At 34.3% G+C, this 24,646-nt stretch overlaps 2 protein-coding genes across 4 annotated transcripts; one reads left to right on the forward strand and one right to left on the reverse strand.

Annotated features, from left to right (window-relative positions):
* Nucleotides 1-1,565: 1,565 nt before the first annotated feature.
* Nucleotides 1,566-23,956, reverse strand: LOC105251725 (HIV Tat-specific factor 1 homolog). 3 transcript variants are annotated; one of them, XM_011258711.3, is made up of 6 exons: nucleotides 23,796-23,956; nucleotides 22,553-23,295; nucleotides 6,010-6,176; nucleotides 4,048-4,234; nucleotides 2,425-2,561; nucleotides 1,566-1,976 (listed from the first exon to the last, which is right to left on the reverse strand). In XM_011258711.3, the coding sequence occupies exons 2-6, from the start codon at nucleotides 23,255-23,257 to the stop codon at nucleotides 1,841-1,843; spliced, it is 1,332 nt and encodes a 443-aa protein (XP_011257013.1). In that variant the 5' UTR covers nucleotides 23,258-23,295; nucleotides 23,796-23,956; the 3' UTR covers nucleotides 1,566-1,840. The 3 variants fall into 3 exon arrangements, with proteins under 3 accessions (XP_011257013.1, XP_025267983.1, XP_019883297.1); XM_025412198.1 differs by lacking the exon at nucleotides 23,796-23,956 and adding an exon at nucleotides 23,723-23,744; XM_020027738.2 differs by lacking the exon at nucleotides 23,796-23,956 and adding an exon at nucleotides 23,672-23,693.
* LOC105251715 lies at nucleotides 14,763-21,812 on the forward strand. Its single transcript, XM_011258701.3, has 5 exons — nucleotides 14,763-14,799; nucleotides 20,266-20,541; nucleotides 20,619-20,852; nucleotides 20,997-21,198; nucleotides 21,318-21,812. Exons 1-5 carry the CDS (start codon nucleotides 14,763-14,765, stop codon nucleotides 21,547-21,549), a joined length of 981 nt encoding a protein of 326 aa, XP_011257003.1. The 3' UTR covers nucleotides 21,550-21,812.
* Nucleotides 23,957-24,646: the final 690 nt, after the last annotated feature.

Raw genomic sequence — 24,646 nt, forward strand, 5'->3', positions numbered from 1 at the left:
TTAAAGATTCGGTAAAAACTAATTGTGGCTTTATATTAATTATGTCCTTCAAATATTTCATAACTAATGTTTTATCTCAAAGATTACAAACAAATTTAGTTTCATAAAATAAATTTCATTTAATTTTTATTATATATTTGCAGAGTAAATAATTACGTATAGCCAAAAACACGTAATATTCGACAAACACTTGACCGTATCAAATCGACATTACAGCGGTCGGTGTAATCTCGCGTGTAACTTAGCAGGTTCCCGAACGACTTAGCACTTCCATGCGACGGGCAAATCCAATAACCCTCGACAAGCGTGACAAGGGCGCGGGGTTTTTTTCGCAGGAGATCTCCGGACAACATGACGATTAAACGTTTTCGCCCGGGCAAGAGGGACAGTAGTCATCTTGCACGTGGCCACTTCGACAATAGACAGATAGAAGGGGCGAAACGAACCCCCCCGCTGCCTAATAGCTGGGCATTAAATTTGTCAGTGATATTGCCGATGGGATCGTCTTGCTCTCTGGATCATGAATGACGCGAAATATGCCTCGTGCTTTTATCCCCATTGTGAGGGGGATGGCTCGAATATACGCCCGACAATAGAAAGCAAAGACACTGCTCGAATAAACCCTCGCGCTTTGAAGTGTTGTTCTTTTTCGCCACGTGTGCCGATCGAAAAATCGGCGTCAATTTAGTTGCTTGAGCATTGTTAAAAAAAAGATATAGATGTTTAAGAAGTAGTTAAATATATTTTAAAAATTGTTTCCATTATGTCTCATTTAAAAATCTTTAATTTAACAAAATTTAAATATAAGAATATTACAAAGAATCTTACAAAATTTAATTATAAGAATATTAAGATACATAGATACAATAAAAATTAAAAATCTAAAAAATCTTATATTTATTTCAGAATAATTTTACAATATTTTGCAAAAGGAATCTTCAGAGAAAATCTCGCGAAGCTTAAGTCTCAAGAAAATTTCGACAGACAAAAGCGACCATTAACATTGGTTTTTCAACTGACGTTTCAAAGTATCTCTGGTAAATAGCGTTTACTGCCGATCAGGTGACTTCGACGAACAATTCGAGTGGATCACCGCGAGAAAGAATGCTGCGGTCCAAGGATACTGCAAACCATGTTTTTTGACAAGTCGGCAGCGACGATCTCCCGCTGATGCAGTCCCACGAAAGGAGATTGTCAGGAACGTCGAAATAGCAAATTAGAGAATTCCAAGGAATTCCTGGCTCTCTTTCTTATTTTATTCTTATTTTTTTCTTTATAATTGTTCTGAAGTCTGAATATTGAGAGATTATATTTATAGAATATTAAGCCATTATTAATATATTGTTGGCGTTTTGATCACGTTTTAAATGTAATTTTAATAATATATATCTAAAATTTGCTTTGTAATTACTTTTAGCGTATTATTATATTTCTTTAATGTATGATTTCATTATATCACGTGTGCGTGACTCTTCTTATCTATACAGGTTTGGAATTGAGGAAGGAGACTTAAGAAAATAGATTGATGCGGCGTGACATCTTGGCAAATGAATGCGATGAGAAGATAACCCGAAGAGATATCTTTATTGTTGCAACGACTAACAATATATGACTAATACAACAGTAGCGCCGATTCAACGACGAAGATTACGAGCAGCTTATAATCTCAACCACGTCGTCGTTGACAGAATCGATTAATCATCGCGTTCTCATTAAAACGCTCAAAGAAAAAGCTCTGAGCTTAACATTCAGTGCGAAACGACGACGAGGATTTTTGGAAATAAGGAAAATAGAATCCGTTAAAATATAATTACAATTTTATCGGTCGTGGAATGCATTCTCATTGCGATGTTTTTTGTTCTATGTTACTGCTTTTTGTTTCTCGTTCTGTTTCTTCCTTTTGCTCATCTTCTTGCTCCAGGTATGTGTCCCAGTTTGTTAGTCGTGCTTCAATCTCCGCATCAGTTTCTGTAATTCTGTAAAACATATTTCGATACATTAATAGCTATATTTTTAATTCCAGGACGTGTAATTATAAATCAATTGTATGGCAACTTTGAGAAATATTTGCAATCAGTACTGCAATTAAACTACATAGTTTATTGTTAATTAAATAAAGGTAGATACCAACAATTGATAAATGATACGGATATCAACAAGGAACATTCCTCTCTTGATTCAAGTAAGCGGATTTATTCAGGAATAGATGAAATATGTCTCGAAAACACCAATATATATAAGCATCAACAATATAATGTGATAAATTATATATCTTTTATAATATTTTTTAAAGTAACAAATATGCAAGGGAATACAGGAAATATATGTTTTAGGTTTCTGATCGATCCAGATACCTGTTCCAGCAACTATCGGTGTTGATTCTAAAGCCGGTATAGTAGGAATCAGCAATGTAATAATACTCACTTGTATTTGGTCTTGCCATCCCAGATCTCCGCTGAGATCTTTCTCTGGCTGAACCAACGGCCGTTCAGAAGTTGTATGCAAGCTTGCGCTTCTGCTGGTTCTCGGAATGTGACTTGCGCTACTCCTTCAGGATGCCTCTAAAAAAGGAAGACAAACACAAGGCGATCCATTAAAAATATGGATCAAATATAAACCGTTTTATTTTATTGAATCACATTTTAGATGCCTGTTGAAGCCAATATCACTGGAAATTAAACAGAATATATAAGAATAAACAAGAATAATTTCAATTAAAATAATTTTAATTAAATAATTTAAATTAAAACTTACTGCTTGAGAATTTCGTTTTGCTGAATAATTAATAGATCCTTTCTATTTAATTGAATATACAAAAATACATGCAGGCAACTTCAGTAGTAATATATTTTTTAGCATATATATAATATCATATTATATATATTTAAATTAAATTTTATATATATATATATATATATATATATATATATATATAATATATTTAAACATATAAAATTGATTTTTTGTTTAATAAAGTCTATACATAAGTTTCAAATTAATTTACTTTCTATTTCTAATATTAGTTTTAATTAGAATTTACAAGTTTTAATGTTAAATTTCGTATCTTTTTTCTTATTTAAAAAATTATAGGAGTTCTATAAAACGAATTCTATAAAACTTTCAGCGGACCTTCTTTGATCCACTGTTTCAGCAACCGTACGACGAGCACGACAGTAAAGGGTCATGGTTCGCTCTGGAGCATTGGCGGTAACACGTGCTCTCAGAATGAGAAAAAAATAGCAGTGAGATGCTTATGGTAAATTAGGTAGCAGAACACGAAATGCCTCGCATAGTTTTTAGAGTCGATGTTATTTTTCACATCGCACCAAAAGAACGAGGTTCTGATAAAATAAGATTATATATGCGTGATATGTATATACATGGTTATATATATACGTGGATTTTTATTTTGCAAAAATCCATAATCAGAACAAATTCATCAACAAATGCGTAAAAAGAATTCATCATAAATGCGTTGAAATAATAATAATATATATAAATACTTAATCTTTTAAATAATACTAAATACAAATGATTAGAAATGGACATGTGTATGTGACAACATAAAAGACATGTCTAAACAAAAATAGAAAAGTAGAGAGATATACGCGGAGAGGAGTGTCACATGTCGTCGTGCGAATGGAATGTACTTTGACATTGAATAGTTTCACGGCTGAGACGCAAAGACTGGGAGTATCTTGCTTTTCGTCTCTCGATTTATGGGGGTTAGGGCATCCCCTTTCGAAGGCATTTTCTAACTGTCGCCTATTCATGAAATTCAATTGCTAAAAATACTCTGAAAAGGGTCAATCACTTGATTTAATTTGAAGAAGAAACGGCGATTTCAACAAAGATTTTAGATATGCCAAAGGTTCGTTTTTTTTTTAGATTCGTGTAAGCATTTCTTTATATATTATAGAGAATGTGACTAAAGATAATTTTAATTATTAATTAAATTGTGCATATTTAATAATAATTATTCAGCGATTAAAATTAATAGCATTCACAATCAGCGCAAACACATAGAAGTAAAAAAGAAAAACTCACGTCATAAATGATGACTTTTCTGACGTCGCCGCACTTGAGACATTCGGATCGGATATCCTGCTGGTATTCTAGAAGCAGCTGGACATCCCTGTCAAAATCCTCCGGTGTGAAAAGGTTCTTTAATATAACGACCCTTTCGCACTTTAACGGTTCACCCCGCATGCGATCTGGTCGCCAGTCAAACAATCTATTGTAAACAAAAAATAGCACAAGATCTAATGAGAAGATGTGGCAATAAAATTTAGATCAATCATGAATATTTCTTCTTATTAGCAATTGCAGTCTTCAAAAACATTGCTTCCAATTGACAAAAATAACAGTGAGCTATTGGGACATACTGCATCTTTTGATTCTACACGTTATATAATATGTCGACTCACTTGCTATCATTATTGAAAGTGGCATTCTTCAATGATTAAAAGACGCCGGCAAATATTGCTGATGCAGCACTGTCAATAAAAATAATAATTGCCAATATCGAGCATAATCGAGAACAACTCGTCATCATCGTGAGAATAGTCGCGATGATCGACAGATCGTGGCTCACGATTCTGCTTCTCGGAATGGCTCGGGGGAAATAATGTCGATAGGAAACGTTATAGTGCACCAATGCGCGTAGATTCACGACGGGTGTTGAAAGAGCGTGTTGCTGCAAAGACTACTTCCGGCCGACAAACGTGGGCCCGTGCACGTTCGCCGATAACTGGTTTTCGCAAAGTTCAGGGCATTGACCCTGTACTCGCGACCTACGCCGGATAACGAGACGATGCAGACGATAAAAATGACAGAGATGCGTCTCGCGACTGGACAATACAATGAAATATGACGTGGCGCGAGATCTTCGAATCGATGTTAAAGATGCAACGCATGAAGCGGGCCATTTTTAAAAGTAAGTCATTTAATTATTCCTACATTTCATGGTTGCATTTTAATTCAATTATAATTGAATCAGTAAAACATTGTTATCAAAGTGTCTAAGACCAAGCATATTTTTTTCTGGATCAAATAAAAAATCGATTTCGTTCTCACGTCATTATTCATTAATGTATGCGCGAAAAAATCAATGTCACTCGACGCAATCATACGTTTCGATTAACGAATCAAGTCTCCGTTGCAATCTTCCTGGAAGCATACCGTGCCCGTATAATTTTGGGTTCGCCTGTATACACGGACTGACAGACTAAATGCGGGTAATCGACGTGCGCAGCTGCCTTTGCCGGAACCGCCAACGCCAAGCAGTCTGGCGACTGCAAGCCGATGGCAGTGCAATTATAAGAGCCTTTACACACACTGCAACACGTGTTACATGCGCGAAAAGCATGTATGTGAAAACGTTTCCTTCATATTATCGCCCACAAGCGAGCATCGTGATTCGAAATCATCCCGATACTGTTTTCAACGAGCCGCTTGCGACATGTGTGTAACGCGGTTAGGCGCCTTAATAAGATACACGCGTGGCGGACGCATCGTGGATGAAACGTATCTTGATCCCCCCTCCAAGGATACGTCGTCTCGCATGGACGCGAGCGAAAAGAGAGATGAATGGACCAAGGAGAAACCGAGGAGAAACGCGATCATGATTTTGCAACGCGATTCACCGAACCCGAATTATACGGACCGAATTATACTCGGCAGGAAGTAACACTACGCTTTAAATCGGTAAAGAAGGCGCGGCAAGCATTTCCAGTAACAAAATTTATACTTGTAAAATTTATAACTAAATTAAAAAATATAAATGAGTAATAAAAATATAGATAAAATTAAATTAATATATATTTATATATATTAATTTAATTTTATCTATATATTAATTTTATCTATAATATATATTTATAATAAAATATATATTTATAATAATATATATTTATTTTACAGGAGACACTCGCACGCGCGATTATTACTTTAACGTAAAAGTTAATCAACATTATCGTTTTGAGATTCGTAAAATATGTAGAGGCTTACTTTTCTTGCATCTTCTTCTGCCGCTCCTTATCCTTTTTTTTCCGCTTTGGTTTCAGCGCGGGATCATATGCGCCCTTCATTTGGAACTTTGCTCTCTGGACCGATAATGTTTTTCCTCGGATTTGCGAGCCGTCCAAAATTTTTAGGGCCAAATCCACCGACTCGACCTGAAATAAATATTAAATAACCGACGATAAATCGCGAGTTCATAAAAATTCATTCGAGATTAAACAAGAAACGGATGATGTGTTATTCAAAAATTTTTTTGCGTATTCTGTACCAATAGTTATTAACGCAGGATGTAAAAGAGGCGGCGTTAATAGGCTGCACTTCCTATTTATTGTGCCAAAGTAATTGCCATTGTTGCCTAGCAATGTGTAAGAGCGATAAGTCCATGCGATAAAAATTTGCGATCGATTTAAATACGTTTCATTAACCGGCTACGCCCTCGACATATACAATCGCCGAAAAAACAAATTCCGGCTTACATGCAAAAGGTTTGGCCCTAGATTTATGAAATGGGCGTATTCTCCATTTATAATGGCTATTTAATTAAGCGGATCGGTCTTTTCATTGCGCAATCCGGTCTTTCGACCGACATATACGTAATTCGAATTTGCACGGTTCATGCCCGATTACGTTAGCTAAGTAAAGGATGAACGAATTAAGTTTGTATTTTATGTTATTTCTTAATTAATAATTTTATTATTTTAATAATTTTATTATTTTAATAAATTTATTATTTGAAAAAAATTTTTCTTCTATATTTTTCATCGAGTAAAGAAGAGATGTATTTCATGAAACTTTAGTAGCACATGCGGAAAAAACTATGACTACAAATGAGAAGATTACAGATAAGGAGATTGAAATTAAACATGAATTCCGAACTTAGCCATCGATGTGGGCTTATATTGTCAAACGTAAGTTATATTTCTCAGCATTCTTAATAGCTTCAAAGAAATCCCATAGAGCGTAGTATAAGGAAGTCATAAAAACTTAAATAACTTATTGCTTTAAAAACACAGACAGTTATATGTACGTGCATATACATAGAGGGTAAATTTTATTCGCAGCATTTCGAGAATTATTTTCAGCTGTTGCATCATCGTCCGATGTGTCGAAAAAAACATATAAAATATATCAGAAATAGCGAACTGTTTCCGTGGTAATGGTGTCACGCTTATTACTACGAAACACGTAAAACATAAACCGCTTAGGGCCATTTTAACCGTGACTTCATGCCACTCATGAACGAATACTAGAAATAAAGCACGAAATCAATGACAAGAAATAACTATATTTGTTGACTCCTTTCATACTTCAAAGAAAGGTACGAATATTATGTATCGACAGACGGGTAAATGAAAAGTGCCATGAATCGAGAATAAGAATTTTTGTAGCCATCAAAACATTTTCGGGAAAAAAATAGTGGAAGCATGAATAAAATTTTACATTTTTTTCTGGATATAATAGGATGGTTGGCTTTTGTTATACATGAATTTGGTATGATAATGTACATGATGAAGCAACACGTGACGAGAATGGTCAGAGTGTCTAAATATGCACACGACGTGATGCCGGCGATGGATGACGTAACGATCCCGAGACAACTCTCCCTTGTAACGATGACCTAAAAAATAGCTTCCCTACTATACTTGATATCTCGAGAAGATCGAGAAACCAAGTGTAGAGAATATTCCGGGAAGTATTCAGAGGCGGTCGCAATGATTTACCGTCGACCCACTTAAGCGAAATTCTTAGATTCAAAGTGATCTATCGTTTGCTCCAGTGAAAGGCTGAAGAAAAGAAGAATAATTTTCGATGCGATGTGTCATAAAATTGTTACAAATGAAGAATGTAAAGTAACTTCATTTGAAGAGGAAATTAGCTGGGGGGAGAGATGCAATGCTACAGCCAATCGGCGCCGCGTGTTCATCTGGGCACGTAAGACTTCTGGTCTCAAGGATATCCACACACACGAGAAATAAAGAGTCGTGTAAATACACCTTGAGAACCTGCGGACATAAAGGGCTATTCCTCGCGCTATTCCTTTGATGCATCATCCTGTAACACCCACGCGCCAGACAGGCTTCAAGGCTTCGCTCTTTTCTATTTTTTTTTCTCTTAGCACGTCTCGCTTTCGTTTAACCCTTAACCAGCGGGACGCGAGCGGAAAGCGACGTGATCGCTGACGTCATCATCTTCACAGGACTTGCAAAGTGATTTAAATAGGATCTCCTTTCTCAATTCCTATCGCATGATCTGTCTCTCTTGTGAGACAGTACTTTCCCGCCACAGTTGTTAAAGCTGTTAGGTCTTGATACACGATATAGCGATGTCGAGGAAGTTAATCACGCAATATCCACATATATAATTATTTTCTTCGATTAAGATTAGCTTCTCGGAAACAAGATTGATTCAAACTCTATTCCGTTAAACAGGATGAAGGTGGAGAAGGCAGAGCGCGTGCACTAGATAACGCGTAATGCGATGATCTACATAGTCGACATAACAGACATAGATTATCGTTGTTCACGCGTAAACGCCCAGCAGTGATTAAAATGCTGGTTTTGCTGGGAATGTGATTTCAGCCTTTCCAGAGGCAACGCTCTCAACCAATGAGAAACGGAACTCGAATTATTGTCAGGATTCTCGACCACCCAGACGCAGGTTCCCGCGGTCATCTTGCCGCACATACAGCCTATGTTAGATCACTGCAATTACGATATACCTTCGCGTCCAGTTCATGTTAAATTACACGCATTCCTCCAGTTGATGTACACGTAAAACGTCACAATCGTCAATAGCTCTCATTGTCAGAAAAAAAATATATAGTATATATAGGAGGAGAGAGAGAGAGGAGGAGGGGGGAGGGGGAAAGGCAGGAGGTGGAAATATTTTTGATAATGGGAAAAGTTGGGCACTTTGGTATTTCATGTTTGTCTTCCTACGTGTGTAATTAGCTCTCTCGTTTCTCCCATATAGTCATGGCTACGTACTAAGAATACATAAATTAGACAATTACGTGACTGCTTGCCAAGGTGGTTCCGTGATAAGATAAGCTTCCCCGAAGGTACACATCGTGGTGTGATTTCCTTAATGACTAATACCTAACGATGTAACCGCGTACGCACAGCAGTTTAAATTCCCATTGAATAATTTAATAAAAAGTCAAGCTCTGCGTTTATCGTAATATACGAGATGCGGAACAGATACACGAAACGGTACGTATGCGCAAGACGTCGTCGGAAGTATGCATTTATCTGCGTGTAACGTTGATTAATGACAGACGATGAGATTTCGAGGCACCATGGATCACAGTTATTACGGGATGTCGTGTTTCTAACACGCCTCGAAATGAATACTGACGTTCCCCTCTAAGTAACTATAGTTAGCTGACGTCTATTATCATTACTGTACTGGCGCCGGGCCAAATTTCTCGCGGAGATGCATTAAATACCGTGATTGCACGCGCGACAAGAAAATTTGCTGGAATCCTCAAGAGCAGGAAAGATCTTTCCTCGAAGGACTTATTTATCTAATCGATTACACGAATACGAGAAAATATCAAGCCTGAAATAATCCCTAGCAAAATGCAATCAATTACTGGGTGTTTATACAAACGATGATAATTTACAATTTGCAAACAAATGTTGCTTTCTCTAAATTTTACACGGTTGACATGTACTATTATATCTTGCATATTCTGCATTCCAGCCACTGCCATTTCTGTAATTGTGAAGAGACAAGTTGAAGTGTAAAGCTAAGAAGAATGTAGAAGATTCGAAGAACACTCGCAATCGGAAGAGGCTGTCTATGGAAAAAAATTTTTCGACGACGATTGAAGATTATTTGAAATCCTTTCTCGACTAGACAGTAAAAATCTGTCGAGTGATATTGTAAAAATCTCAACGCGACATCCGTCATCTTTTTAACAGTCCCTTAGAGCAAGAAAAAAGAAATAAGGAATAAAAAAAAGACGTATTAAGCAATGATATTCATATCGCGATGACTTGAAGACAGCATAAATGATGAGAACGCTTATATATTTATATATATATATCGCGTCATATGTTGACTCAACTGAAGGGTCAAACTGAATTATCATGAGAATGATTGGCGCTACGCCTACGCTATTGACATTTAAGATCGCGGCTATTTGCACTAATTTGCATCGCATGAAACACCAGAGATGAGTCAAACAATTGCACTTGATGATCGCGCATGCAAGTTTCATTACATCGTGGCCGATTTACAGTCGCGGCCCAGCCAAACGTATCATCGCACGAAGCGCGAGCCGAATTTTTATAGCCTAATTTGCCTCACGAGATTACGACGCCAATCAAAAAGTTCCTTCGACTTAAAAAGTCATAAGAAAAAATTGTTATTACATGAAACTTCATAGCTGTCATATTGGAGCAAATTTAAATCAACATAAAATTGATAGGTAAATGCAATAAAATGCAATTGAAGATCAATAAAGTAGAGACTCTTTCTTCAAAGATGCAACATTCATTACGAAATGATTTTGTTTTACATTAGATAATACATCGCTGTATCTTGCAGCGTGATATCTGAAGTGGTACCAGGCAGCTCCGGTTTCTCTTGAGAAGTATATTTCGAGATGCATTTCACTTTGCAGATAAACGCCGAGGGAAAAGCTGCAGGATATCTCTCGAACTCTCTGACTCAAATTTTATTTATCAAGATACCGAATAAAATAAAATGAAATAATCTTTTCTAAGAACATATTACGCTACATTTTATTAAAAATGACCATTATATATTAGCAAAGGTGCTAAATCCTCATCAATTTAGCATTCGTTTGATCTCTGTCTCCGCAAAATATCGTACGAGATGTTCTTGGGCTGTCCTTTCAATTCTAACAGTCAAATTCATTTAGTAAGTTATTTCTTCTGATTAAAGACGAGGAGAAGCATCCTTTCGCCATTTTGCTCGATTGTTCTGAAATCGTAGAGACTCTACGATAAAACCCTTCCCATATTAGGCTCCTAAGAGATGACACCGCGCATCGCGAGCGGATATATGCGCGGCAGATTTTGCACAAAACCGGTTTCCAGAATTCCATAAAGTCCGAAGTGTCCGCGAGCGCGCATGGGAGCGCTCATAAAAAACGCCATTTTGTGTTTCTCGTCGTTTTTGCGGCGCAAAAGGGAGAACCGTTCCTCGCCGACAGTACAATTAGGAAACTGTTAACGAATCGGTATCTAATTAACGACGTCGTCGAAAATTACTGCTTTGCAAATTGCAAATTCGCGCCGGCGAGATTTCTCACGTGGCAAAAAAAAAATGAGTGAATGAATATGAGAATCGCCAGACATCTGTTACGCCGATCTTTCCTTGGCCTTTCGGCGACGAATGAAAGGTTACTTAACTCTCTTAGGAGCAAATAAGGAAATCGATAATATTTTGGAATATTTAGCCAATATATTGAATGTGTCACCCGCATTCGCAGTTTTAATGATGCACCTGACCTTCCTGTTGCTTAAGAGCCGACCGCTTCCTTTCTCGGCGATTACACGTGGAAGAAGAACGCACTCGCTTATAAATCCATAGCCAGACAGTCTCAGGAAGATCGAGTTCTCCCGACATTTCGATTGCAATGGCAAATGGCAATGCCTTGATGTCTGCGCGGTATGTTTGTATCATAGTTAAACTTAATTTTGAAAGAATGCCAAATTTCTCAGCTTTACTGTTGAGAGATGTAGCGTTTTACAAAATTTAAATTTTCTAATGTATATTTCTCTGTCCTTGAGAGAAATTTAACAAGACACACGTGCGCTAAAAGCACGCGCGGTCTTGCCTAATATGGAAATACATGTCTCGCCCAGAATTGCCCTTTCATTTGTATGTACCACTGAATTGAATTTGAAACATTAGATCGTATCTGAAATATTGAAGTCCAGTTAAAGAAAATAAAATGTAGTTATTCTATTCTAAAAATAGTTGTTCCACTATACTAAAGAACTAAAGTGGAATTAATTCAAGAGCATGGAAGTTAAAACATTTTTTTTCTATATACTAATGAGATTATAAGCTTGAAAACGTAAGCTACACTTGTAAATGACGTCAGATTATACTACGTAATGGTGATAATGTTCCTGAAGCCATAAACATGACCACTGCATCTACATCTCCATAATGCCTGACGCAATATCTAGAATTATTTGAATCTGTCAATCGCTCCGTTGTGATTTCAGGCACGCAGTCGTCAACCCATCCCCAAATTGCAATTCCGCGAATTGCAGCATTCCTAGTGTACCTTTCAAAGCATCAGGAATGCGCAAATGAATCGCCGTCATAGTAGTTTGAACGTAATCTCGGCCACGCCGTCACCCAAATGCAGCCCGTATTTATATAGGTAATAAAAAATAAAATAAAATTCGCGTTTCTCTTTTTCTCTTTGATGTTTCAAGCATATAAAACATTCCAACATCAAACGTGCAGTATTTAAATGTATACGTTGTTCGAATGGGCAACATTTAAATGTTATAGATTATTTTGAACGATACTTTCATCACGGTGTAAATAACAAGAATGTAATCGCTATTTATATATTTGCGTGCACGAGAAATGTATAGGTATACGATGTGTGTAAAAATAGCTATCTATGGTACAAAAAAAGAAGAAAAAAATATAAATATATCTAAATTATGCAACCGCGATAACAAGTGCGAACATTGTACAAAATACATAATATTTACAAATGAGTATATCGGTGTATTTTTTAAAGATATTAAGTAAAGATATTAAGTAAAATGTCACAGAGATGATATTTATAATACATGTGTAATACAATAGTCGAATTTTCAGAATGCATCTCATTTCATGCGCGCATGCATTGTATTTCCTTTCTGGCTAGTCCTCAATTTCTCTTTTTTTTTTTTTGCAGCTCTTTTGCTGTTGACATACTTTTTCTACATTATTATCGCCATGTCTCTGCGAGTGATAAGTAAGTAGAGATATTATTAAAAGATTCGCGAAATCCGATTCGACGATAGCAAATTACGTTTCTAGTTCCGCGCTATCTCAGATTTACTTACATACTAACATTTCCTTTTACTTCTGCTACTATATTTTAATCAATTCAATTTAGACGTTAACTTCCGAAAAGATACTATCGGACAGATAGACGTTAATGCACCCAATTGGCAACTTGCCATTAAACGGAAATGCTGGTCTACTAGCGCGATGATATTTTAAAAGTGAGCTCGATTTGAGGTCGTCGTGCCTTGATACTGCCTTATATAAACTATTATACATTATTAATTATATTATATAAATATCGAATTTGTCAATCACGCATCTTATTCTCACATTATCAATTAATAATCAATAATAAATGAACATTTATTCAGATGAACATTTATTCAGAGATAAACTCAAACGTGAAAAATTGATCGACAAGAGGGGATAAAGTTATCATCAGATAATTCTTTCATATATATACGTTGATTAATTCTGAATTAATTTCAAATTATTATCATCATAAATAACAAGCGACCACTTTTACATACATTATTTCTCACTTGCTTTTATTTTTACTAACTTACATAACTTTGCATTATTTTATACGCGAAAAAAATAATCCTTCGTTCTTTCAATATTCATGAAATTCTGACCTAAATTTTTTCATATTTTTGGATAGTCCTTTCTCTCACATATTCTGATATATAGTTATTGATGATGATATATATTTTAATCCTGTTTTATGATAGGAATATTAAGTGCAGAGAATATTAGATGCTTTAGCTTTGTTGACACGTAGTTTTTCAAACATTTTGCAAGTTGTCGATGCAACTACGTAGAATTTGTTCACAATTTCTATATTGGTGCGCAATTATCGTACGTTCTATGTTTGCTAAGCTCGTACATCCTTGAGTTCGACCGAAGACGATTGGTGGCGTTATGCAAAACATGAATAGAAATCTATTAAATTGTGTATACGCATTTGTATATGCCGTGTGTAGTAATAAACTTTACTATTTTGAAATAGCGTAAAAAGTCAAGGCCAGATATTCAAGGAATACAGACTTAAAATTCGCTCTAACATTTTTACATAAAAACGACAGATGGACATAAATAAATGTTCTATATGTGCTCTGCAGCGTTGCCCATGAAAAATTTTCTCGGGGAAACGTCACATACATGTTTTTCCTAAAATAAGCAGAGCACGCGAAAGAGCAGCATATCTGTCATACAGTCCACACGTATTTCCGCGAGTGTATGCGTAACCGCATGAGGCACATTCGTTGATTCGAATAGAAATCGCAGTAAGCTAGACGGATTCTCTGTACGGCGGATCCATGGCTCTTTGGATTCAGAAAATGAACGCGGTAACATCTGGAGTTAGGGGAAGCGCGAGAGAATTCCTCTTGTAAGCTCGCGGAGCGCGCGAAGGTACGCGCCGAGCGGAATGGAAGCAGCGGCTTCAGTCGGGCGCGAACCTCCGTCGAAGAACGGTCTCTACGATCGACGTAGTCCGGGCACCTTATCGATCGCGATAGAGTGTACCTGCGATCTCCAGGGAAACCAATCGAGGGGTATAAAAGTGAAGCGGCCGATTTTTTTCTCTCTTTTCGTCGCGAAAATTCGCAAACCAGTGCGATTATGACAATGCGCGAAATCGGAAGCGAGGCGAGATTCAAGAAACGAGAATGAGGACGATCCTGAGCGCGAATTGTGACCTTTGTATCGAATACTTCGACGAGTAAGCGACCTGTAAAGTAGACATGTGGAAGTGTTGGATCCTGTTTCTGTGCTTTGCAGGTAATTAATCGTTTGAGGTGCGCGATGGGTTTAAGTAAATCGCGGATGATCCTAATGAGAGGGAAAGTCCGAGGTGTTAACAGCGAGGTACGCGCGAAAGCACGAATGAGTAGGTAAATGCGGTGAGATTGTAAGAAGCGATTAATTCAAAGAGATAAGTAGTAAAGAAAGATGATCATTAAATTCTGAGATAAAAATCGTAATTAAAATTTGCGACATAAAGTATCATAAAATAATGCATACGAAATGGCAATTTTTTTGTACGATGATGGATGTCACAAATAAGGTTAATTGCATCTAACAATGAAATTGCGATAATAAACGGTTGCTTGATGAAAAAGAATTTGATGCCTCCTCTTTACAAACAATTATATATATTTCCTCTAATAAAATAATATATAATTCAGTATTATCATATAATTAATCAATATTTAATCTCCAGTTAATATATCAACGTAGTGTGTATATTGAAATGCCAAATGCAATTCTGTTGACCGCGAAAATGTAGGCAACATCAATTAAAATCACTCTATTAAAACAAGCGAGATATCTAGATTAATTTTACATCTATTATAATTTCACAAAATTCAATTTCTGCAATTTGTTCGCGCGCATTATTTATTTATTGATCAACATAAACGATTGAATTGAACTGATGAGAAACTGAAACTCCAGAATTCGCGAATTTAAAAGCTAAATGCCGTTAAAATCTTGATGATACTTAAGATAATTCACCTGATGTAGAGAGGTATAATCGTGACAAGATATCTTTCAAATGCTGAGATACAGCTGTATTAGTTGTTGTACCTATTAGCAGTTACGCACTTTGCTAATTGGCAACCTAATAGCAACTCTCAGAGTTACAATAACGCAACGTATAATTATCTATATGATTTTTGAAATTACGTAATACTTTAATGACTATGATTGATAAGTATCTATCAAGTTTTGATGCATTAAACAATTGCAGGTATTAATACAGATAATTGAAAGTCTGTATAGAATAATATAGATAATCTATATCTTTAAAATAAATTATATAACGATTTTTCCCCTGAAAGAGCTAATTTAATTATTAATTTTCTCTATTTATATATTGCTTATCTTTTTTAAATTTAAATATATTTAAAAAATTAAAAAGAAAATGGCATAAGAGCGGTAGTTGGAGCGCAGAGAAGCAACAGCACTTCTTTCTTTTTTCAATATTAGATTCAATGTTAGATTGGCTGTGATGTCGCATAGTTATAATATTATTTAATTGACTGTTAGAAGCAGAGCGCTTACTAGACCTCCGTTGCAATTTAGCGTCAATGTTCTTTTAAACTATATTGAAAAAAAGAAGTGTTGTTGCTTCTCTGCGCTCCAACTACCGCGCGTTGGCTCTTATGCCAGTTTCTTTTTAATTTTTTGATTACTTGAGCCAAGTCTCTAATTATTAAATTAAATATATTTGTTTTTACCAAAGCAGCTAATTTTAATATAATTTAACAAAAATTTCCTTAATAAAATTTAAGACAAAATTCCTAACAGACCTTAAATGGGATGTATGTTGCGAGATGCATACTTTATATCAGACACACGTGAAATTTCTGCATATAAAATTAACCAGCCTGCAAGTGAAACGACTACGTTGCACAGACAGTTTCGGAACGCGCATATTTTATCAAGCATTTTCTAATGGAAACCGCAAATAAATTAACGATCGAAGCACATGTCCTCATACAGACAGTTTCTGAGCAGACGCAGCAATCTATTTTCGCGAGATCGGATCTAGGCGGGAATGATACCAACGAAACGATACCATCAAATCGAATCTGTGTCAAGAATAGCTTCGATCGTAACAATCGTAAACTTGCTTGTGGCTATCGAAAAAAAACTTCTTAAGAATTAAAGTCAACAATGTGGCTGTCATGTAAAAAATTTCTCAATATTATTTGACAACATTTTCTTTCATTGATAAAAATGACCTAATAACTGCTAATTATAATCGAGTGTAATCATTATGTCACATGAAACTTTAACCTGAATTAATAAATTGCCTTCAATAACGTGGTATACGTATAAATTAAAAATTAATTGATTAATTACTAATAATACCAACTTGTTCGCGAAGATAACGGTAAATTCTGGAAATATGAGAAGAATGTTCATCCAATTCACCGAGGTTAGCCTTGTCCCACAAATGTTACATGAATGAAAGTATAAGTTGTGGGTAGACATATACCATAAATATAATTCTGTCATGTCTAGCAATATCAGTCGATTAGACGAGCTTGAAAATATCAGATGACATTTACTTAAAGTGTATACCATGAAACAATATTATCGATGATAAATGAGGTAAACTTATTAACTTTATAATTTCGATTTTAATTGCTAATTTTGATTATAATTAATCTCAGCGGATGTTAAGTATTTACGCAAATTCATTGACTTTGTTTTGCAGCATTTACACAATTCCTAGATAGATATACGAGGATATTTGCATGGAAATATCATTCCAATATAAGCAGAAAAATATGCAATATCATTCCAATATAAGCAGAAAAATATTTTTTCTTATTTTTTACAATCTTCTTAAATAGAAATAATAAATTCTTGGCAATTTAATATTAAAATATAATTATCTAATTTAATTTATTAATAATTATATACAATTGCCTATTTAAAAAAGGAAAAAAATAGAGTTTTGCATGACATTCTGCATGACTGAATATTTACGTGAATAAGTAGTCGCACGATATTTTCTGCGGCTGGTGTAAAAAGATATTTTAGTATCAGACAACAGTTTGTGCACACACCTGTGATAAGAAAACGCATACGATTAAATGATTACACAAAGATACGTACGTGTAAAGTACTTTGCTTGACAAAGAAATATTTATTGTTCCTATTCTCATAAAAATCATGTTTCTGAGAAATAAAAGTTTATGACTCATCGATTTAAAAATTTTTAAATACATGAAATACATATTGTAAAATAGGAAATCTAATTTTTTTTTATCATCAGTATTCGCAAAAAATAGCACTTTTGTATATTTGAAACCCAGGAAACTGGATGAATTTCCACACGTTAAAGATTTAGATATGGCTCCTCGGAACCTGAGAATTTCAAGTCAAAATGAAATATGCAACATACGCGCTGGCCATCTCGTTTGTTATGTCTCGCATTTTAAAGCAAGTCGTATATCGCGGTATCCAAAGCTGCAACGAACTTTAACATAGTTCGCAAATTTACGTGCGGTTGAGAGGAACGGCATGTAAAAAAATTCCAACAAGAACATTTTATAAATTTCGTAACAATTTCGCGAACCATGTTTTTTTTAGATAAGATAATTTTTTAATTCTTTAATTAATTTTATTTTTAAAATTTTGTTCTGCAGCCAGTTATAATTATTTCAGATTGATATATGCACAGTACTATTTTGAGTTGATGACTAACTAAAATCAATCGTATTGTAATTAAAAAGCGTGAAATTGTAATCAGCAGCTACTGGTTTTTATAATTCGTGGAAATTAGTTATCGCATAATTCTGTTATGTAAACGTCCATCCATTTGCTCGAATAGATTTTGAGTACAATCGCTATGCTTTAACACGTGCTCCAAGTATTAATAAATCAATTAAATCTGCTCCATTTAAATTTAATTCATTTATATCTATGATCTATACGTACTCGTAACTCAAAATCAAGATTCTGCGAATAGTAATTAAATATTCATCTAGAAAATGCTGCGTAATACAAACATAAACTATACTTAGCATAAAGCGGCGTGTTCTTTATGCTTCCTTCTAACAATTTGAATAATGATTCTGTCAAAGTAAAATGCATAAAATGATAAGATAATAAAAAACCGTAATACATTCGAGCTCGATTGAAACGCAATTTTAGCTCTATTTTTCTATTTCACCTTACGTGTAATTACTCCTTTTTACGTTCATAAAATAATAATAAAAGAATGTAACTAAACTTGCTATCCAATTTATTAATCTTATGTCGTTTATCATAAAAGTCAAAACTGATACGATAAAAACCATTATATTATTTCGCCATTAAAATTGTCTGATTTTATAAAGTCCCTTTCAAACTTGTTTATCTCATGAAATGATCCGCTAGAGATGTTATTGTAAATTAAATGTACTATGATTAAATATAATAAATAGAACAATTAATTCTATCGCTAATTGTCGTGCGAACAAGAATATATTTTCTACACTAGAAGCCTGCGGGCTTCCCGTATAAAGGTTAAATCTCTGGTATTTATTAGTAGTCATACGATATTAGTTGTGTATCATAAATGAAATTTATGGCGGTGTGCGTGCCATGAGGTTCTATGCGACAGTGACTCATAGAAATGGCTTTTTGAGTAATTAATTGGACATATATGACAATAATTGCCTGCTGCATTGACCGCATACTGTAAAAAACTATATTAATTTGCAATAAATATCGATACATATCAGGCAAATTCTTCTATAGTTTTTCAGAAAATCTTTAATACATAAATTGCTTATTTTTCAATATTTTCGAACATTATGCAATCTTTAAAATGTGTTGAATTATTTATATTTTGAGATTCTCATTAACTAGCTTTTTAAACTGGCAGTTAAATTTTGAATACCTATTGTATGCGCATACAGTATAGCTGTCATAAAAATTGCTTTACCGGTTCCATTCGAAGGACTTGTCACGCCCTAAAAAGTTTCAATCAAGAGAATTACCTAATCCTCCGCAGGAAGATTATGTAAAATTATAATGAACGAAAATTTCTCTGTATCTTTCGAAAACAAGTCATGATGCTTTTCTTTCTGTTGTACTTTATTTCTCTTTTTAGATAAATAAAATCTGCAGAATTATATAAACGCATATTTAAAAGGAATATGTGAGAGATAAAATTATGATTTAATACATGTCACAAGACTAAATTAGATCACAAACAGGCGTTCCATCAAAATAAGATATTTACGTCTTAATGATAAGCCTGAAAATTTGTTATCGGTCCAAATGGAAAAGAATTTATTTTATGAGACAATACTCGATAATTCAATACTCGATACTATATCTTAGCTATGCAATGATGTGGCGCCTAGTCACGCATGAACTGCAGACGGCATTACATAATGCTTAAATTCCGCTCAAGGCCACGGAACAAAAATGTATTCACATGGAACGAAATGCGCATCAGGTATGCGCATAAATTATACCAGCAAAAGAGGAAATTATGGATTTGAAAATATCGAAATTTATCAGAACAAGAAATTCTACCAAATGCCCAACTGCTGGAAATTATTGATGCTGAAAAAAACGAGTTTAATGAGCGAAAAATATCGGAATAACTTGAATTTTCCATTCGTCTAATTTCATATGTGTTGTAAAATATTCAGAAATTTATCAAAGTGCCCATTTATAATTGCAATGTGATAAGAAACTGATGTATGATTATATATGTCTGATTTTCCTTTCCAGGCTTATCCTCGGCTGTTTTGGACTTGTCGAACTTCAGCGTTAATTCCTTGACAACTAATCAATCCAGAACAGTGCGACAGCACGAACCCGTAAGACGATTCGCGTGTCCCATTGGGTTTTTTCGATTGAAACGATTCTGTTATTACTTGAGCGCCGGCACAGCGCCATGGAGGGACGCGTACTTCCATTGCAAGGACAGAAATGCCACCTTGGCTATATTGGACAGAAATGGAAAGGACAGGATGCTGAGAAAATACTTGATGGGGGATCAGTTCAGTGAGTATAAGCTATTCTCGTCTCGTCTCTGACTATAATGCCGAGCAACTCCGCCTAAATTCAACGAAACTCGACAGCAAAATTGGAGCGGTGGATCGGCGGAATTTTCAACTGGCAACAGATGGCTTGGGAATGGGGTGTGACGGGTGAGAAGATGGTTTTCCAGAGTTTCGGAAAAATGGAACCCGGGAAATCTGAGACGTACGCGTGGCATTGTATCATAATGGATCCCGCATTGAAATACAAGTGGAGCGCGAGAAGCTGCGTCGAACGGAAGCATTATATATGCGAAGTGCCCGCCGGTCGTTTAGGTAAGAAATGCATTCGAAACTCGAAAGATACAGTAGAAAAAGCTGTGTAAAAGTATTTAAATCGTTCTTAACTAGTATTTCAATCGTATTTAATATCGATACAGTTTATAATTCATTTTAACCATATGATATTTTTACCTTCAGCAAGAAGACGCAAGAAGTCGGATCCTTTTGCGCCGCAAAACCAAAGATTAAAACCCAGAAAGAAGGGTAAGAAATACTTGGACGAAAAGAGAAAGCTAGAGGGAAAGAAGAAGAATCGGGTAAACTGGAGAAGAAATTGGACGGATCGAAGAGAGAATGAACAATGGGCTCATGGTGTCAAACTGGGATCACGGCCACCTAAGTATGATAATTCGATTATACTAAATAAATTTTAAAATCGAACAAAAAATTTTTAATTTAAATTATTAGTAATCAAGATTTTTCTACAATTAATGATTTTTTCAAAATTTCTTTTAACAGTACCAAAGTGACGCAGCCTAGAGAACGCACGCGACATCGTTCAAATAGAACCCGTTTGCAACCAGTTGTGCCAAGAGTTGCCCAAGTATTGCTTCAAGGGCGAGAATACGGCGCTTTTCAGGGCGGGAGACTCGATAGCCAGTCACAAAATTTGGACATAAATAATGTTCTTTCGCAATTCCACAATAAAATAAATGATTTCGCGCGGGAGGAGATTTTGTTGAAACCGTGAAGAAAAATGAATGAATGAATCATTAATGATTAGTTACGGTTGCAATTTTGACATTATTACTCTATATTAAATAACATACGCAACTAAAAAAATATTTACAGTATAAAATTTTTGTTATAATAATACTAGAACTGCCAATATGCCGAAACAATTATTGCAATATACATTACCAATTGCAAAAATAAATTTTGCAGAATTGCAAAGAATTATTGCAATCAAGATTAATTTCAATACAGATTTTTTAATGTTCCTGAATATTCATGTTCGTAAAAATTTCAAAAATTTACTAATTAATGAATATATATCAATCATATAATATAAATATAATAAATAATGATAAGTAATGATCATACGATATTTATGTAGTTCATTATCAATTGCATTCGATATTATTAAAAACATTCGTTTAAATATTCTCTGTACTTATTTATCATAATATAAAAAGTTATTCATTGTTTCTCTATATCTTTCTCTCTATGTTTCTCTATCTCGCGAATATTTTGCTAAGCGTCTTGTGCAATTGATTAATTGATTAATTGTAACGCGTGAATAGTTTATATATCAATTAGAAATCTAAAACTGCCGATTCTTATCACTGATACTCGAATGGATTAGATTATTACACGAATTAAATAATCTACAATTATTATTCAATCATTATTTCACAATATATGCTAATCGTAGGTTTTATATTATGTAATCAGATAGTGAATCAAAAAGTAAAATAATTCGTATAATAATGAATATAATAATTCGTATCTTCATATTTCAATCTACTCTTTCATGTTCGTTATTTTTTCACCGCTTCGTTTGTAAATATATCAACATAGGATCATCGATATATAACCCCTGTGTATTTAATGATGTATAATAAAATATAAAATATTGATACATGAATTCTTATAATTAATATTATTAGTAATATTAAGAAATAAATCAAGGATGAACTGTATTAACTAATATATGTATAAAGAAAAGTCGGAAAACATATACTTATTCTTACCTTGATATAAGTACAAAGAGCATCTCCTTTTGGTTCACCATTGACGTCTTTGTACAGCTTGATTTTATCTTTCCCTCTTTCGTCTCTAGCTATGAGGCCGCACTTGGTAAAGAGTTCCGTAAGCTCTTCCATGGTAATGTTCAGAGGTAGGCCAGATACGTAAATAGCAGTATTATGCGCTTCATCGACCTCAAACCAAGTCGGCGGTTCCTGAGCTTTTCGCTTTGCTTCTGTTCTTCTTTGTTCCTTTTCTTCTTTGGCTTTCTGAAGGGATGTAGGCTGGTTTGGCTCTGATGGATTTGACTGTGGTGCACTAGTATCCGCAAAACCATAGCTCATTTGATATCTAGCCATGAAATCCTGATCAACTTTTGGAAACCAAGCACTTTTCTCCTTATCCCAGAAATAAACGCTACCATCATTTGGATCTGTATAAGTATGTGTATCATTTTCAAAGCCAAAAGTACCAGCTGAACTAACTTCAGGACCAGAATTTTCTTTTTTCTCTTTTCTATTAGAGCTTTCCTTGTTATCGGAGCTTACATTATCTTCTTTTACTACCCATTTAGTATTCTCCTGATCAAATCTGTAGGTAATATTTGTTGCTTTATCGGTATAGATATAAGTTTGTCCGTCAAACTCATAGTTCTTCATAGGATCATCTTGTTTCTCCGACTTTTCTGTATTTGATTGTGTATCAGCCATTTTCAATAATTCATTAAGTCAGCTTTCAAATAACAAATCTGTAATGCAAAAAGATAGAAATTATCAATAAAAAATAAGTTTTAATTTAGAAGCAGAAAATCAAACTGTCATCTATATAACGCAGACAGCTGTGCCTCATATTAATCTAAACAGCATTACTTAGCTATTAACCCTTATATTATGACAACAGAGAAATACAATACAAATAAAAAAATACAAATGCGAAATATTATGCAAATATTTTTAAAAATATATGCATAATATTTCGCATTTGTATTTTTGTTAATGTAACATCTTAGACAGCACAAAAAGGCCAAAAAACGTCTAAATTTTCAAACGTCTTTAAGTCGTCTTTTGGACATGTATGCTGTCTGAAACCTTTTGCTTTCGCTTATATAGTTTATTAACTTTTACCTTACAGTTTCTAAATTAAAAGTGAGAACATGAAAGTACAAAACAGTTTACTTGAAAATTTGGTGAAGTAAGGTTAGAAACATGACGAAAAGCGACAATAGAAGAATTTCCACGATAAACTTACCAGCATTTATGTCACCAGCAAATTCTGCGGAAATCGTTGCGTTATTTGATGAATAATTCATGCATTTATATGCAATCACAATGACAATAACCACATATTATAATTGATAGAAAACCAGGCTACATGACCGACGCGCGATATATGTCACAGACTTACTCAGACTGCAGCGAACGCCACCAGCGGATATCTTACGTATTATCTGCTAAAAATATGTAGATAAGATATGGAATCTACCATAAACTGTCTCGACTCATCGTCTCTCAAAATACCAATGACATATAATAAAGACAGTCAGAATTTTCTTATGAAAATTAACGTACAAATTCGAAAAAACTTAATAAAAATTTGGGCTATAAATTTTTCTAAATAATGTAAATTATGTTTAATGTGTCATCTATATAAAAAATGAGTAATTTATGAAATATCGTTTATTGAACATATGTTATGTTTATGTTGCATAATGGTACAATTTTATTATATTATGATGCCACGAAAAATCAGAAAAAGGATTCAACAAACTGAATTTCATACTGATAAGAAAAGAAAATTAATATATTTTAATATTTTATATTATAACATATTATTTTTATAATGTATATAATTACTGTTTTCTTTTGTATTTTGATACTTAATTTATAATAGTTTATTTATATATTTACATGAAAAAAAATCCGTGGAAACATATATCATATAAACAATACATATACAATTCATGTAAATATAATTTTGAAATCTACAGTATAAAATTCGGAAGAAAACTCACGCTGTGTTCTGTAGTTAAATAGATTTTTACATTATTGATAATGTAAAATAGATAATAAAAAAATAATTCGACGAATTAAAATACTTAC

Source organism: Camponotus floridanus, unplaced genomic scaffold (assembly GCF_003227725.1).
Source record: "Camponotus floridanus strain SB8 unplaced genomic scaffold, Cflo_v7.5 scaffold49, whole genome shotgun sequence".
Taxonomy (NCBI): domain Eukaryota; kingdom Metazoa; phylum Arthropoda; class Insecta; order Hymenoptera; family Formicidae; genus Camponotus; species Camponotus floridanus.